This window comes from Anser anser, assembly GCF_964211835.1.
Source record: "Anser anser genome assembly, chromosome: 12".
Lineage (NCBI taxonomy): Eukaryota > Metazoa > Chordata > Aves > Anseriformes > Anatidae > Anser > Anser anser.
The window spans coordinates 20,899,050-20,915,240 of record NC_139733.1 but is presented as its reverse complement, the minus strand read 5'-3'; the positions used below and the strand labels follow the sequence as shown (position 1 = coordinate 20,915,240).

Here is a 16,191-nt window from a genome sequence, read left to right as displayed (position 1 = left end):
TCACTTGAAGAAGTCAGTTCTCAGTAGCTTACCATCTAATATCTGCTGCAGGCGAGGCAAAAATTTCACAGTGCAGGAAGGCACTGTAACCCACAACTGTGGCATAGTTTTCACCATCTGAGGTCAGTATTAAGGGAGCAATATCTGCAAAACAGAATGCAAAACAAGCAGCACTCAACTTCAGAACTGGGAATATACAGTCCCTGCATCACACCCTTTTCCCACCATAGAAAGGTCAAAGGCTTGGTCACTTAGCAGGAATTTCACTGCCTTTTTGCTCCTGCACTGAGCAACTGAGTTCTCATAAGCCTCAATGACAAAGATAACAGTGGTTGACTTCTGGACATGTCAGACCATGAAAGCTCAACTCCAAGACAAAAAACAGACCAGTTTTGCTTCCTCTAGAGACCTCTCTTATTAAATAAATTCCCATGACAATCCGTCTTCAAAGAAGAGGCTCAGTATCACAACTGAAATTAAAGATTAACAATACACAGTACATTTAATAATTCAAAAACACAGTTGTGGCCACAATCTAGTCCCCAGTGGTCTTAATACATTTGAATTCCAAAGGTTTTGAGCCTAAAACAACAACTACGTTGTTAAAATAAAGAATATATCAATGCTCATGACCGCTCAAGCTAAGCGTATAATATTGCCCATGATAAGGCCTGTTGCACTAGATTTGGTATTTCTTAAAATCCGGGGCCAATGCAACAGAATAGAGAGCTGGAACAATTCTCAAGATTTAAGAGGTATCAAAATGGGACGCTTTAATTACATCTTTCTTAATAAACGTGAAGAGGTGAGACACTACTCACTGAGGACATTCACGTTGGCGCTAGCAAGGATGGTACCATGCTTGTTGCTGGCCTCGCACTGGTACACGGCACTGTCCTGAAGCTGAAGGTTGGTAAGGCTGATCTCTCTGGCAGAGATTCTCCCTCTGAAGGTCCTACCTGGAAAGAACCAGACCCTGTCAATTTTCAGTTAAAACCAAACCAAACCAAACGATATAGGAGTTTCAAAACAGTAGTGATAACACCAACACACTTGGGAGCAGGGCCTGTGCTCCTCAGACTCACTGTCCTTTGTGCTAATTCGGAAGCACTAAGACCAAGAGCCCTCAAAAGCACGAGTACCACCCCATATCCCAAGCAGATGGGAGCAATACAGGGTTAGGTACTCACAGCCACTCCACACCTGCACCGCTTTCACCTCCCTTCAAGTTCATGTTTAAATAGAAGCTTTATTAATTAAATAAATATGAAAATATGTTTAAACAGATGTCACACAAGACATCATTTGGTGCATTAGGCTTTGTGCATTCCAAGGGCACAACACAGACATGTCCTACCTGACCACCTCCTAAAGAAGGCTGTAGGACCTTGTACTTACTGTCAATGGGCATCCCGTTAAGTTTCCACTGAATGGTTGGCTCTGGGTTGCCAATCGCCTCGCACAGCAGCACAAGGTTTGTTCCTACGCTGTAAACACCACCTTCGGGCTCCTTAATCCACCGAGGAGGCTCTGTAAAGAGGGGACATGGCAGGTAGCAGGTGACACAGCAGGACAAGTCTGGCTGCTATTACCGTGGTTCTCCAGGAGATGGCAAACGCTGCCAACAGTTGCCACCAGCTCCTAGCAGCCTTTTGTGCAGCTGGAGCATACTTCTTGCAAGCCAATGCTACAAAAGGTAAAATTAGCATTAGTATTCAACAATTTCTGTCCTTCAGGCTTTGTAAAATGCAAATGTCAGAGGGAAGAGTGTAGGAAATGGGCAGTGTTTACCGAAGTGGAAAACAAATGCAAAGAAGATGAGAGGTGAGAGGCTGGGGAGGGAGGTAAACCTAGTGGTGTCAGCATTTTCACAAGGACCCTCAGATATGAGACTGTGGTCTCTGAAATGACGTGAGACTATTTCAGCAACTCAAACAAGATGCAAATAACCATTCAGCTCGAATACTCAGCAGACATGAGCAAATGGCTTGTATCGGCTTGCCCAGGAGCAGCCGGAGGGCAGAGCGTGATGATGCAGAGGTGATGCTGAGCACCTCCATCTGCTCATCTGTGGGTGCTGAGGATGTGCACTGTGCTTTTCAATATCCCGGTTTTCCACCCTATATTCAGCCCATATGCTGATCCATAACATATTTAGATATGATGAGACATTTTCTGACCACTGATTGAGGACCAGTCCTGGAAAGTCCCCCACAGGGTGGTGGTAGAGGAGCAGCGGTTTGCTCCTGCATTCCTTGTGCCCTCCTCTTCCCCCAGCACTGCCAGCTAAACCAGAGCAGCCCCTGAGCATCAGCTACTCAGAACTCATTGGAAAAACAAACAAAAAAAAAACCACCGCAACCGTAAGAGAGGGAAGAAACAGAGAAGAAAAATAAATCATTAATCTCATGACAGCTTTCTGACATCTACAGACCAAATGCAGATCCCTGAGCCTGCATACATTGCAGAGGGTGGCCTTAAAAACAAAACAAAACAAAACAAAACAAACAAACAAAGAACAGCCTTATATTTGTCATTACCTCTTCCTGAGAAGCAACAAACTTCCACATTTTAGTTCCAGACCTGTCACTACCTCTTATGCTGGCCCTAAGCAGATCACTGGACCCTTCCTCCCCGCCTTCCCTATTTGAAAAGATGAGCTAATGTATGGGATACATGAGGATTCATTAGTTAATGCTCATAATACGCTTTGAAGATTAACAGAGCTGTTGCTTGGTAATACATCTCCAGATGTTATCAGTGTGATATATTAAAATAAAACGTCATAGCTCACACAGATATATTAAAAAATACCTCTGATGTGTGATAAACAAGAGCTTCTACACAAACTCCACTATTTCCACAGTAGAGAACCCACGTAGAGGCATTGACTAGCAACAGCTAAAGAATGAATTAAATGTAAGACACCAAAGCTTATCAAAAAATATAACATCCTTGCATTTCATTCACAGTACAGATTTCTTCTACTGCCTTCCTCGCTGGAGAGCTGGTTGGCCTCCTGTAGTGCAGCACGTAACATGACCATACTTGCTATGCTTCCTTTTATTTGACTCCAGGAAAAACCTGCATGCAGCAGAACATTTTGGGTTTGCAGATCTCTTTCTTTCTCTCTCATACATTATACATACATCAGAGAAAGACAGTCAAAGGCATGGAGGTGAAAAGGTTTCTAACAATCCTAATGAATTTTTCTCCCCCAACTATGTCTGCCACAAGCACTGTATTTGAGACAGGATGTTTTGGAGGAGGTGAGACACTAAGCAAAACCTGGATACAAACTACACTATAGATCCCTTCCTATTTTAATTTGTGCATACACTTTTGAAAGTGAGCTGCAGATATATTACACTGCAGTATGGGAATTGCTGTGGTTGCCCCAAGGAAGTGATGCAGCTATGAAGCTTCAGTCAATGAGATTTTGTCGAGTATGAAATGTAATTTCACAGAAAGACTGAAGAACCTCTCTCCTTTGTGGCAGATATGCTATAGTACTTATAAGCAGATAAAATGTAAGAATAACAAAATATACACATACAGTCTAGCAACCACAATAACCTGTGGTTGGACAGACAAATCTGCAGTTAATCTGCACAAGCAAAACGGTATAGCATATGTTTCACTGCATAATGTGTTCTTCTAGGTAAGAGTTATAGATGTGGGCCGCCCAATCAAGAGATTTATGTCTTTATGGGAACATAATGAGAGGTCTGAAAACAAAAGGGATCTAAAATGGTCATCTCGTCCATACTTCTGCAACAACACAAGTTCACCTACACCTAGAGCGTTCCTGATGGATCCAAAACTCCACAGCCTCCTGTGCTGTCTACAGCAGTGCTATCCTTTCCCTCATAACTAGAACAGACTTAATGTTAACCAAATTCACCTCACTGTAGTTTAGATCTATTGTATTATGCCCAGGGGAGACAGGGAATGGTGTGTTACTGTGAAGAAACTTTTGTGCGTTTGAAGGCTGTTATATGTACCCCGGATTCATTCTTTCCTAAATTAAACATATCTATCTATTTATTCTCAAAGGCCACATTTTTGAGATCTGTGACTACCCTTACTGATTTTTCTGTATTGTCTTGAGTGAACCCCATCCTCGATGTGAAACTGGATGTGTTACGTGAGGCCTTATCAGTTCTCAGTAGTTTTGTTTGTTTGTTTTACAAACAACACTTTTCTTTAACCTTTCCAGGATGATTATTCTTTTTCTGCAAGAACAGTATTTCTGAGCAGAGTTCAGCTTGTGATCCAATACATCCTCCAGACCAGTCTAACCAGACATTTTCCATCCTGTGTTTATGAAGCCAATTAGTGCTGCCTGATGAGAATTTGCACTTGTGCTTACTGAAGCCCATCCTTTTCATTCCAGACCATTTTCCAAATTTTTCAAGATCATTTCAAATTCTCTCACATCTTCCCAAGGGCTGACAATCCATCCCACTTTGGGGTTATCATCTGCAGATTCAGATACAGTTATCACCTTTCCCAGTGAAACACCGAGAACTACAGCTTGAGTCTCATTAAAATAACCGGGCATGTATCTACATCACACTAGTTTTATCTATTTTATTTTTCTCTAACTCAGTAATGAAAGTATCTGAAAAGGCCCTTAGGTATTCCATCATTACTATAATTAATCATTATATTGCAATTATTTCTATTAAACACAGCCTAGAAGCCTCAGTTAAGATCAAGGTACCATTAGAACAGGCATTATGATAGTGACGAGATGTTGAGATTGTATATACATTTGTATATACACTTTATATTAGGCTTAGGGGATTATACACAATAACCAAATAAACAAACATTTGAGATCAAGACAATCTGAGAGCTTGTTTTGCCTTTGTTTTATATATAGTTTATTCTCTCCCTCTAATAACAATAATAGGCTTTTCGTGCCTCTTCCAGTGTTCCAGGCTACATCTTTCCTCACAGAGAGAGATTAAAATGTTCAAGCAGTCAAGCAATTTGCTGGCTGAATATTTTCATATACTTGGTAATAATTGCCTGAATCTTTGCCTTCAGAATACTGTAGGATTAGTAAGTGGGCTGCATGAAAATATCATAATTTCAGGCTGTTATTTAGAAGGCTGGGGTGTTGCTCTGAGATCCTCAAATACCAGGAACAAGAACAGAAAAAGTGAAATAGTGCAGGAACAATAACCAAGTCCTCATTTCTACTCCAACACTAAATGGAGAATAGTTGGTGGTTAATGACTGAGGTATTTTTTCCTTCATATTTAATTTTCTTCTCCCTGCACACATCTTTTGAGAAGTGCCTATCAGGCATGAGGATGTCATACGTCAGCATAACTTCCCTGAAAGCAACTGAAATTAATGCTCACTTCCACCAGCTCAATACCTGCCCTTGAGTGTGCACACAAGAGTCACTACAAGAATGATGAACATACCCATCTCTGTTGAATGTTAATGACATTTTCTGGTTTGAAATTATAGAAAAAGATGGTATTTTTGCTCAGTTTTACCAAGATAATATGGATGTGATGACCTGCTAGGACAAAGTCCTGTTACTGACAGCATCCAAAATTAGTTACACAAATGGAAAATTAATTTAATAGGAATTGCATAAACATTCTTTATACTGCAATTGTTAGAGTGGTTTTCTTTACTTCTTTCTTTTTTTAAATAATTGTTTGTTAATGAGTAGGAATAACAATTTGCCCGGAAGCCTTCCTCCCTCTAGAGACTGGAGGAGAAGAGGGGTCAATAATCTGAACTGCTTAATTAATGTTATTTTCCTGGTATTTTGGTATTTGCAGCTCCTGCAATTTCTTTGAAGGATTCAGTTTTTACAGGCGAGAAAATCATAGCCAGATTGTTAAAATATTCAGCTAGAGCAGAGATGCTCCAAACCATCTGGAATGATTTCTAGGAGTCAGCACTTCCCCTCCATTGCAGCTGAAAACTTGCCATGCCCTGGTATCCCCCTCTGACTCACTTCCAGGAAGGGAAAGAAGACTACGACACACCAGGCTGTGTCAAGTGAAAGGGGAGAATTCTTCACAAAGGGGGAGAAAAGGCTCTTCCACAGCAACGAGTAAATAAAAAGCAGGTAGCTGAAAGCACGTGTCCTCCCACCACGACTTCTCGTGACCAAAGAGTGAGAAAAAGCACAGATTAAAATCCAGCGGTTGACAGACCCTGGCAGTTTAATATTGCCTTTTTTTTTTTTTTTTTTTTTTCCCTCTGCAGAGCAGAGGCTGGAGAATTTTTTCATCAGGAAAGAAAATGTTTTCAGCACGTTTTTCATCTGTGCTTCAGGATTCTTACTTTGCAGCTCTTTATGGGGGGCATTACTGAAAGAGTCATGGTGGCAGTGATACGTCTGCAGGGCTCGCTTGTCCCTGTTAAATCTCACTCAAGCTTTGCTTTGCTCCCATGAAAGGAAGTGCAGGAGAGCAGCATCCACACCTGCATTGTATGAAGTGTCTGGGGAGCAAGGGAACAGCAGATGGAAGAAGGAGGGAGAACAGGCACCAAGTGCCTCTACCTGCACTATTTGCAAGACACCTATTATGAAGGTACCTTGGCTGGCTTCATTAATCTCCTTACTTCTACTGGCAACAAATAAAAAAATAACTCTTAGCTCAGGTTGTTCCAATACAAAGCTGATAGCAGAACACACAGAGGAGGGCAAGAGAGGAGTGGTACCATAGGAATTTAATTTTGGTGAAAATCAAAGAAAGAAAACTGAGATAAACAGACCTCTGATCTGGCCTTGTATGGCCATTTTCATATTTTTTTTTAAGAGCAAGTAGAATAATTACATTTTCTGGTCCGACTTTCAGATTAATACAAGACATTTTGTCAATATCTCTGCTTGACTAACTCACATCTTAATGTATTGGATCTATAATTCACTCACATTTGTACTTCTGCTCAGTGCTTTGTAAAGCCTTCATGGTTTAGGAAAAAGTAACAAAAAAACATTTATTCTATTAAAAACCAAAACAAAACAAGAAAAATGATGCTCTTTTCTGCCAGCTTCCCAAAATTACAAGGCTGGTCCTACTAGCATAAATTGATACAGTTGGTTGAGTTTATGAATTATATCAAGTGATATTAGCAAAAGTTCTTATTTATTTCCCCGACTACCTCTCAGTGTTCAAAATAAAAAGTTTAGTAAAATGTACTCCGCACCTTCCACATGAACATGGAATTCATGTTTTGCTCTGCCCACGGGGTTGCTTGCCGTGCACTGGTAAGTTCCTTCATCGGCTGCAGACACTTGTTCTATCTTCAGGATCTTCCCAAAATTTTCTGTTACCGGTTTGTCCTTGGGCAAGTTTCCAGTAACTTTGACCCAGCTTAGATGAGGAGTTGGGCTAGCAGCAAAGAAGAAAAAAAAAGATTTTGAGTTGCACAACAGGATGCTGTTATTTATGTTACAGATTTCATTTTAGCAGAGTCTCTTTAGTTCAGGCACATGGGTTGCAAGGAGAAGTTTTCAGAGTCTTTTGAACTCTTCAAATAAAAAAAAAACAAGCTATATTGCAAGCTATAGACTATTGTTAGTCTATACTGTTCCTTGATTTGAAGGACCCCTATGAATAAGTCCTTCACAGCCAAACCCAGGCTATGGCATGAGGCTGCATTCCTTGTCAACACATTGGCATGAACTGTGTCAGAGGGAATGGAGTTTATTTTGTCCGACTCCAAAAGGCCACTTGAGGACAGACAAGGAGGTAAAGACTTCATTACAGTGACTTCACTCAGTACCCTGCTGAGTTAGGAAGACGTCCAGCCATTGGAGATGGCTGAAAATGTTCCTTACATTTTTAGAAAGCAAGTGGCAGTGACACAGAAATTCAGGACAGACTGCTGCATGCACAGTCCCAGCTGGGATTCACGACCCCGCCACCATACACTGTGTCATATCTGCTTACTCTTGTGTCCATCTGTCATTGTGGCAAAATGCCCAGGCACAAGCCACTCAAAGCCCTAGGTACCAAGAAATTATGGTTTTCCAAGAGCAGTGAGCATAACAGTACAAATGTCCTATTTCCTGCAAGGGTCCTTTTCCTGCTCTTGTACCGAAGTCAGGCACCGTGTTGCCTCGGCGTTGCATTGAGGCAATGCCCTCCTGACACTGGTGTTAGTCAGAATACAAGTCTTCAGAAACAACAGATTGGAAATGTACTTATTTCCTTATTTTGCAGTTGGCTGCCCCTGATATTAGTTACTTGAAATCTGGTTCAGTCTATCCGCTTCCGTGACTTGTGGACATTTGGTTGGATGGATTGGCAGAGATATAGGCAAAGCTGATCATTTTTCTGCTGGAAGTGGAAAATTTAACAAATATTTTATTTTTGTCTAAATGCTGTGGTTTCAAAGGGTTTCCATGGAAAAATATTAATTCAATGAAAGAACTTGAGAAATAAAGCTCCTCCTAAGAAGAGAAGCTCTCAAAGAAGTACTTTGTCTTCTTTCAAAAGTGACTATTTTTAAAAAAAATGCTTTTTGTTTGAAAAATAAAAAAAAAATCCTGGAAAAATTTGAATGAAACTAATTTTTTTTTTTGACTATAAACGTACTTTTTTTTTTTTTCTTTCTCTTCTTGTATATGATATTAGTTCTTGCACATGAAAATTCATATTTGTGTATTTCCATGGTGATTTGTCTATTCAGTACCTTGACAACATTGTAAACTCATACCCATGGATTTGTAGAGGTTCATGGGCCTGTGAATTAGCTTGATGGGCAGTGAATTAGACAAGGAAGTGCTGCAACAGGGAACTAAAACTCACTGCAGATACTTGGAGCAGATCCAGTAGAGACAAGTAATTCACCTTCTCTCAAAAGATGGCAACCAACTGCAGAGGCATAATCTTGCCAGCCCAAATGAGCAATGCCCTTTCAAGTCCACATGGAAAAACAAAATGTCCTAAACATGTTTGTTCAGGCAGATAAATATCCTGATTTTGGAATTTTATAGAGGGGATAATTGCACAGCCTTTAATATGAGTTATCTCTCTGCTAACCACAGTCTGCGTTCACAGACTTGCAGCTCCACAATACAGCATGAGAGCACAATAATTTAAGACTCCATTTAACAAAAAGCTCTATCACAAATAAACCAGAAGCAACTGTGCTTTCATTGTGGGTTTAGTGGTTGCAGAGATTTTTGCTTTATCCATTTCTCTGGTGGCAACTCTTCAAGGGCAGACAATTGCATCTACAAGCAGATAGTAAAATTGGAAAACTGGACTGAGAGCATAGTGGGGCGTATTTCTGCTCTGAGCTACTGCAGCAGGAACAAGGTCCAGAGAGGTATTCACAGCTTCATTGTGAGGACTGCACTTCAATCATTTATTTAGCCATTTGATTTCTTTACTTACCTGAATTTGTCCTGATACTTACAATAAGGAACAAAATTATCCTGATCCCATTTCCCAGCACATGCCACCTGCTTGAACCCTCCCCTGTGTCATTACAGTGATCACATCCTCACTGAGATATTCTGCCATGCTTAGGACAGACAGAGCCACGACTAGAGCTGTCAAAACTCTGTGCTGCTTTACAAGGAGTATGCATGCTCTAGAAAAACTTTGCATAAAGGTTCAATTTAAAATTGAACAGGTATGTACATACATTTGTAGGAGAATAATTTTTTACTTAGCTTTTTCTTTCCTCAATTATGTTTCAAAAGGTGAATAAGTCTGTGCATTATTGTGGATTACTCACAGCCCTTCAGCAATACACTCGAGTAGCAGGACACCTCCCTTGATAACAGTGACTGATGAGCTACTGCCAGCAGATTCAGGAGGGATCAGCAGTTTGGGTTTTCTTTCCTTGATAAAATTTGCTAAAACAAAATAAAAATGAAATAAAATGAAAGTTAGATATGAAATCTTAGAGCCTTTGCTTATCCTTCAATACTGCTACAAACATTACTCCTGTCAGAAGGCTTCTGACATCGATTTGTAAATTTTCTTTTTGATTTATATGATTTAAGACCAATCCAGGACTCTCCCGTTTCTCCTTCTTACAGTCAGAAAATAGCTACAGTAATAACAGCAGGCAGAGGTACTAAGGAAGCTTCATTTCCTATGGTTTCATGTCCTAAATTCCAAACATTGGCCCCTTTCTATCATACATCTTGGCCAATTTTTGATACACTGGTCATTTCAATCACTGATCTGGTGTGCACCATCTTTCTTAGCCCCTTTGTTCTGCGTTGACCCCATTATCTTTCAAATCTCAGATGGAAACCCATCTTTCCTGAATTGAATATCCCACAGAATTGTGCATCTTGTTATAATTATTAAATCTACAGTAATGGAGATACGATTTGTATCATAGACTGTTTAAATAATAAGACAAGATTGACCTGCATTTCATTTCAACGGGCCATTTGTTCCAGCCAGCCAAACAATGGTTTCACGACAAAATATGCATAGAGTTAAATGGCTATCCAGTTATCACTACAATAACAATTAACACAGTAATGAATGTCCCCAAATGGTACTACTTCTACAAAAATAGTTCCGGATGATTTGGTGAAAAGCTACATGTATCTTTCTGAAAAATCTTTTGTCCTTTTTTAAACCCCCTTGCTTTTTATCTCTACAATCCGGTGTCACAAGCTCCGAGCTGCAGCAGAACACTTTGGTGCCCCTGGACATGCTCACCTGCTTTCCATCTGCCCCCCGCCTCCTGCTGCCAAAGGCAGGCAGGCAGCCCCTCTCCCAAGCAGTAACAAGAGTTCAGGCATTTCTCTGAGGCAAAACCATTTTTTGGAGTGTCAGTCTCTCCACACAAGCCCTGCCAGTTCTGCTCACAAATGGCAACAGCCTCCATGGGCAAAGTCTTGAGGATTTATCAATGCTTTGAGCTATCCATCCCAAAACACTCGGGAAGGACCCACTTTTCAAAAACTCCAGCGCTCGTCCAGCAGAACAAGGTCTTTCGAGAGTTTCAGATTTGGCATCTTAAAAAACAGACACTCTCAGGAGGAATTTAACCAAAATAAATCATCATCAAAAGTTAAATATGAAAAATCGGACTCTCATTCTTAAGTATTTTTAAACAGAATTAATGGGGTGGAGAACTGCAAGAATAACCACTAGCTGCCTTCTGACTTATCCACATTGTCTGCATAAACTTCAGCATTTTCAGGATATGGCTCCACAAAGAAGAAGGCACAAAACAAGGGAAGACATGAATCCCCAGGATGAGAAGTGCTTTGTTGGAGCGCTTACCTGTGGTGAATATCAAACAGCACAATACAGAGGCAAACCATCTCACACTCACCCTGCATACAGCTACAGATGGGCACAATTAACATGGAGCAGCTAAAGCTCTGCAAATCCAAACCTTAAGCTCGCCCTGGAGTAAAGCAGCCCTTGTTAGACACGAATTCATGGTTCAGACCACGGCAGCCTAATGCCGGCGTCTTCCTCACCACCAGAGGAAGATTCAGAGAATCCAGCTCCTGCTCTGAACTGATAACACAAGAAACCCAGGGCGCCAGTCTCCTTCCTTACATTACATTATGAGATATGAATGTTTCTTTCTTGAGTAAGAAAATGACCTCTTTGTTAAAAACCCTTCAAATTTCTGTCAAAAGTACAAGATGAGCAAATTGTACTCCACAGACCACTTAAATCCATCCCATTGCAATAAAAAGTCTTTTGTGATTTATTCTTTTTTTTTCTGAGCAGCACCTCACATTTCATTTCAGCTGGTAGATTCTCAGCTTAAAGGCTAAGTAACAGATGCATTCAACTCACCCTTAGTAACCGCAGCATTAGGTGAGCCTGAGTCATTAGCATGCTTAACTGAAATAAATAAAAGTGACAACCAAATACAAACATGCATAGTTGATACAGAATGAAAAGAAGCAATAAAGCAACCAAAACAAAACAATGTCCCCCCCAATAAATTTCTGCCATAAAAAGAAAAAAAAAAAAAAAGAATGTAAATCAACAGATGAACAATGAATTCCTGAAAACAAAGAACGCCTTTAAATATACGCAATATTCTGCAAAATACTTCATGGGTGATATAATCATCCAAACTATCAGGTGTAATGAAAAAAAAAATCACTAAGCCCGATCCACCAAAAAGAATTTTTTTTTTTTCCATTTTTTTTTTCTTATTGCTTAAGCTATTTCTGTGTATTTTTTTGATATAGTCCTTCAAAAGGAACTTGGCCTGGAGCAGAGGGGGAAGTCCCCAGATAAGTTTACAAAACCTTGCAATTGCACACCTCACTTCTACACTTGCACCCGGTCTCAGGGATTCGATGGCAACATGCAGCCACTGCAGTCTTTCCTTCAGAGGTCTCGGAATCAAACCCTGCCCCATTTTTCTCTAATCTGCATGTGCATGGGTGTGGGACTGTAAAAGCTATGAAGGGCAACATGTCATTTTGCTATTTGCCTCACAGTTATTATCCCAAGATATGGTTTAAGCAAGTATTAAGACATACAAACCCATTATTAATCCTTTATCTATTTATCCCAACAAGAAACTCTCAAAATCATACATTAAAAATCAGGCTTTCATTCACAAAGAAAAATCTCCTTTGCTTTCTGGGCTACATAAGCCCCAAAGGTCAGAAGCATTAGTGAAACCGAAGACTGATATCAAGGGCACGGGCAGTCTTAACTCATGCTACAAGCCTCACCAGAATTTATTACATCCAAAAGAGATTCAAGCGAAATGGGGTGGCTCTCTCCAGCTGGTGTAAGCTGCCCTAGCTCCATCAGCGTCTGCAGGGCCTTGCTGATTTAATGCAGCTGAGAGTGCCCAAAAAACATCCTGTCCTGCTGCCTTGGGCCATCATGGAAGTCACTGCTGCTGCTGAGGTCCCAAAAAGGGATTTACAAGGCTTGCTGCTGACTAGCATCCCATTTTTCGTTGGGGAAAAGGGGAGGGACAGTTGTGCCTTCTTTTTTTGTGATGCATGGTGAAAACAAAGGCACAGAGGCCTCCAGGGCTGAGCCTGCAGCCTGGTCCCTGAGCGCTGTTCTTCCTGACCTCACCGCTGCACCCAGAGCAACCAGGCCTGCACCTAGGGACAGGGAGGCCACAAAGTCCTCAAGACCCACTAAAGTCCCATCAGGGACCCACCGGACCACCAGAGAAGCAGATTTCCCTCATGCACCATCACCTTTTACTGTTGGGAAAGCAACAGGGAGTAAAGGGTACGTTTGGGCCCCCACATATGCAAAAAGCTTTTAGCCATTGAATTTAGTGTTAGAACAAGGTTAATAATGCAGGAATAAGCACAGTAGAATGCCTTTTCTTCAGAGGGAATCGCATCAGAGACACAGGGCACACATCTGCATTCACTGTTGCCTGGGGAGCTAAAAAAGAAAAAACAACAGAAAGCAAGAAATAACCCAGCCACAGACTTACAACGGGAAACCTTCAGTGTCATTGGCATTTTCTGTACAATCGTCCTCAGTCTTGGAAACGCTGCAAAGCAACAATAATCACTTCGACTGTCATTTTCTTCCACATTTGCGAAGTAGAGATCTCCCTTAAGGCTCATGGAGACCCTTTCATCTTGCGGAATGTGCTGCAAATCTAGCAAGAAAAAATAATTATGATATGGTAATGATACTGAGCTGTTTCACCAACATGACTACTAATGCTCTCTTGTCATACGTTTGCTTCCAGATACAGAATTTAACTTTGACGTGAAAGAGGCAGAAGGCCCAGCCCAACCCATGGGTTATTTACCAATATTCTATATACAATGCCGAGGGCACGGCTCCTGCTCGGGTCAAAGGAAACGACCAGCACCTGTCCCTGATACAGAGGCCTGCGATGCTGGTACGGAGGTCACCATTTGCAAATGTCCCCTATAGCCAGTCTCCCCAGCACTTTGCTCCTCTGTAACTACAGATTAGGGCAGGACAGCATTAGTATGGACCGAGGATGCTGTACTGTCTCATTGTTGATCCAGCCAAATGCAGGCCTATGCTAAATATGTATGTCAGGAGTAGCGAGGCTGCCTCATAAGATCAGAGGTTTAATCTGGCACCCTGTCTCTGCAACTACTTGGTCAGTGTCAGAAACAAACCCTTCATGTCATGGTGCTACTTTGCTTCTCAAGAGCCAGAAATTCCTACAGAATACAAATGCTGCAGATGTGATAGAAAACCGCAAAGAAAGAGTTGTGCATACCTGGCACAGATGTTTTTTTCTTAACATAAATTAATCATTAATTTATGCAAAGAAGAAAATAGTAATGATAGACATGATATATTGACACATTTTACTCTCTGCTGTAAATGCAGCAGGCCTACTTACTGGTAAATTTATTTACTGATATTCAAGCTTTCTGATATCTAATATTTAATAATATATTGCATCACTGTACTCTACAATTTAACTTTGAGTTATGTAAAAATATAACTCCATTCCCAATTTTTCAATTTTGTTTTCCAATATTCAGATCTTTTTCCTAAACACTTGCACAATTACCACTCCCATCAGTTATAAACCTGTAATGAAAGTGTTCTGGAAGACAAATGTTTTGAGTCTCCTTGTATGAATTGTGTGCAAATTGTTTACTTACCAATATTCATCCAATAGATATGCAAAGGTGGAATGCCTTTTGGTGGGTTACAGTGCAAGATCACAGAATCACCATGCTCCACATCAAGGGGCTCAATTTTTTCCTTTGGGAATTTTGGTACACCTGTACAAAAGCAAAGAAGTTCCTCTTTTATAGTTACCCTTTGAAATTTTCCCCTTTAATATGGTCCTTAATGAGATATTTACCTTAACATCACCTTTTGCATTCTCTGCCTTTAGTTGCTACTATTTTTAACAAGTGATACAGATTAATAATGCATTCTACTAAGAGCAAGATTTTTTTGCTAGCTTTATTCATTCCTGAAGTTTAACATTTGCCTGTGATACCCATGAGCTTTGCTTAAGATTTATTTTAATGCATTTACATTCAAATGCTTTCTAGAGTTCATTTATTTGCACTAAGAGGGACAAGTAAAGGCCACAGAGAACTGAAGTGGGAGCCTGAGATGGGCATAGAGGAGAGGGCACAGGTGGATCCCTGGAGATACGAGATCAGTCTGGGAGTACAGTGTCTTTTGGGAAGTCCTGGCTACGCAGTAGTTCCCAAGAAGCCACTGCAAGTCAGTGCAGGTGAGCACAGACACCAGGCAGCTATTCTGCCTTGTGGCAGGAGTCTGTCTGTCTCTTATCCCTCTCCTGAATTAGATGAAGCAGAAGGCTTCTGTAAAGACAATATTGCCTCCTCACCCCCTCAGGTGTGAATTGTCTGCTGTGCAGACCTGCAGCCTTTCTCAGCAAGGCGCAGGTACAGGCTTTGCACAAAGGAACACACAGGGGTGCACAAGGGAGGCATTATTATTAAATACAGGTTCAATAATTCATGGATTAAGGACTCGATTAACACCTAGAGTAAGCAGACTATTCAAAGCCTGAATGGCGTTTGGTAAACCTGATCAACCTGGACAGTCTCGGCAGCCCAAAATGCAACTGCAGCGCATCCGAGCAGAGAGGAAACTGAGCTGGGCTGGAACCCACCCCAAACCAAGCACTTGGGAGGCTGCAGCTCAGACATTACTGCAAAGAAATTAGTCTGCAGAATGCAACCGCTCCTTAAATGAATTTAGCTAACACAGTTTCTGGGCGGACACTGTCTTCTGATTTCATTCCAGGCAAGTTTAAACTCGTGAAAGTTTCAGTTCAGACAACCGCATTAAACAGTAAAATTAACAGCAATTAAAAGCTAAGGAATGAAAGCATCCTGGCTGTGCAGAGCCAACTTGGCACAGCAAATATTGCCATCCTGGTGTTCGAGTCATAAGAAGGAACTCTGATAGCAAATAAACAATTTAAAACATCAGTGGTCCAGCATCACTGCACGATAGCTGCAGTGTCACACAGCAGAAGTCAAACCAAAGAAAGAGGGTGAGAAACACAGGGCCAGGACTCCGAGGAGCCTTTATTCATTTAGGATTAGTGAACACAAAAAGAAGCAATCCCTATAATGCTGATTGCCTGAATGCAGATTGGGCATAGATTTTATCGCCGGAAGGATTATTAATACAATAGGAATTCTTAGGAGAGACAAAATGGAGCTAATGAGCATCACACATTCTGTAGGTGGTATTTCAGATAAGGGAGGGAACAATA

The 16,191-nt window shown here is 41.0% G+C and overlaps 1 protein-coding gene across 8 annotated transcripts in view; it reads right to left on the bottom strand.

Moving 5' to 3' along the window:
- CHL1 (cell adhesion molecule L1 like) overlaps positions 1 to 16,191 on the bottom strand; it is a 127,938-nt gene that overhangs the window by 30,587 nt on the left and 81,160 nt on the right. For 6 of the 8 annotated variants that reach the window (XR_014571602.1, XM_083795852.1, XM_083795858.1 and 3 more), the window contains 8 exons: positions 14,585 to 14,707; positions 13,417 to 13,587; positions 11,784 to 11,831; positions 9,736 to 9,856; positions 7,192 to 7,376; positions 1,399 to 1,530; positions 822 to 959; positions 33 to 144 (listed from right to left, as the gene is read on the bottom strand). Coding sequence is in view for 7 of the 8 variants with exons in the window: in XM_083795852.1 (XP_083651978.1) it covers positions 33 to 144; positions 822 to 959; positions 1,399 to 1,530; positions 7,192 to 7,376; positions 9,736 to 9,856; positions 11,784 to 11,831; positions 13,417 to 13,587; positions 14,585 to 14,707 (1,030 nt within the window). In the remaining variant the exon portion in view is untranslated. The remainder of the gene's footprint in view (positions 1 to 32; positions 145 to 821; positions 960 to 1,398; positions 1,531 to 7,191; positions 7,377 to 9,735; positions 9,857 to 11,783; positions 11,832 to 13,416; positions 13,588 to 14,584; positions 14,708 to 16,191) is intronic. The other 2 variants (XM_083795856.1, XM_083795857.1) reach the window with 1 other exon arrangement.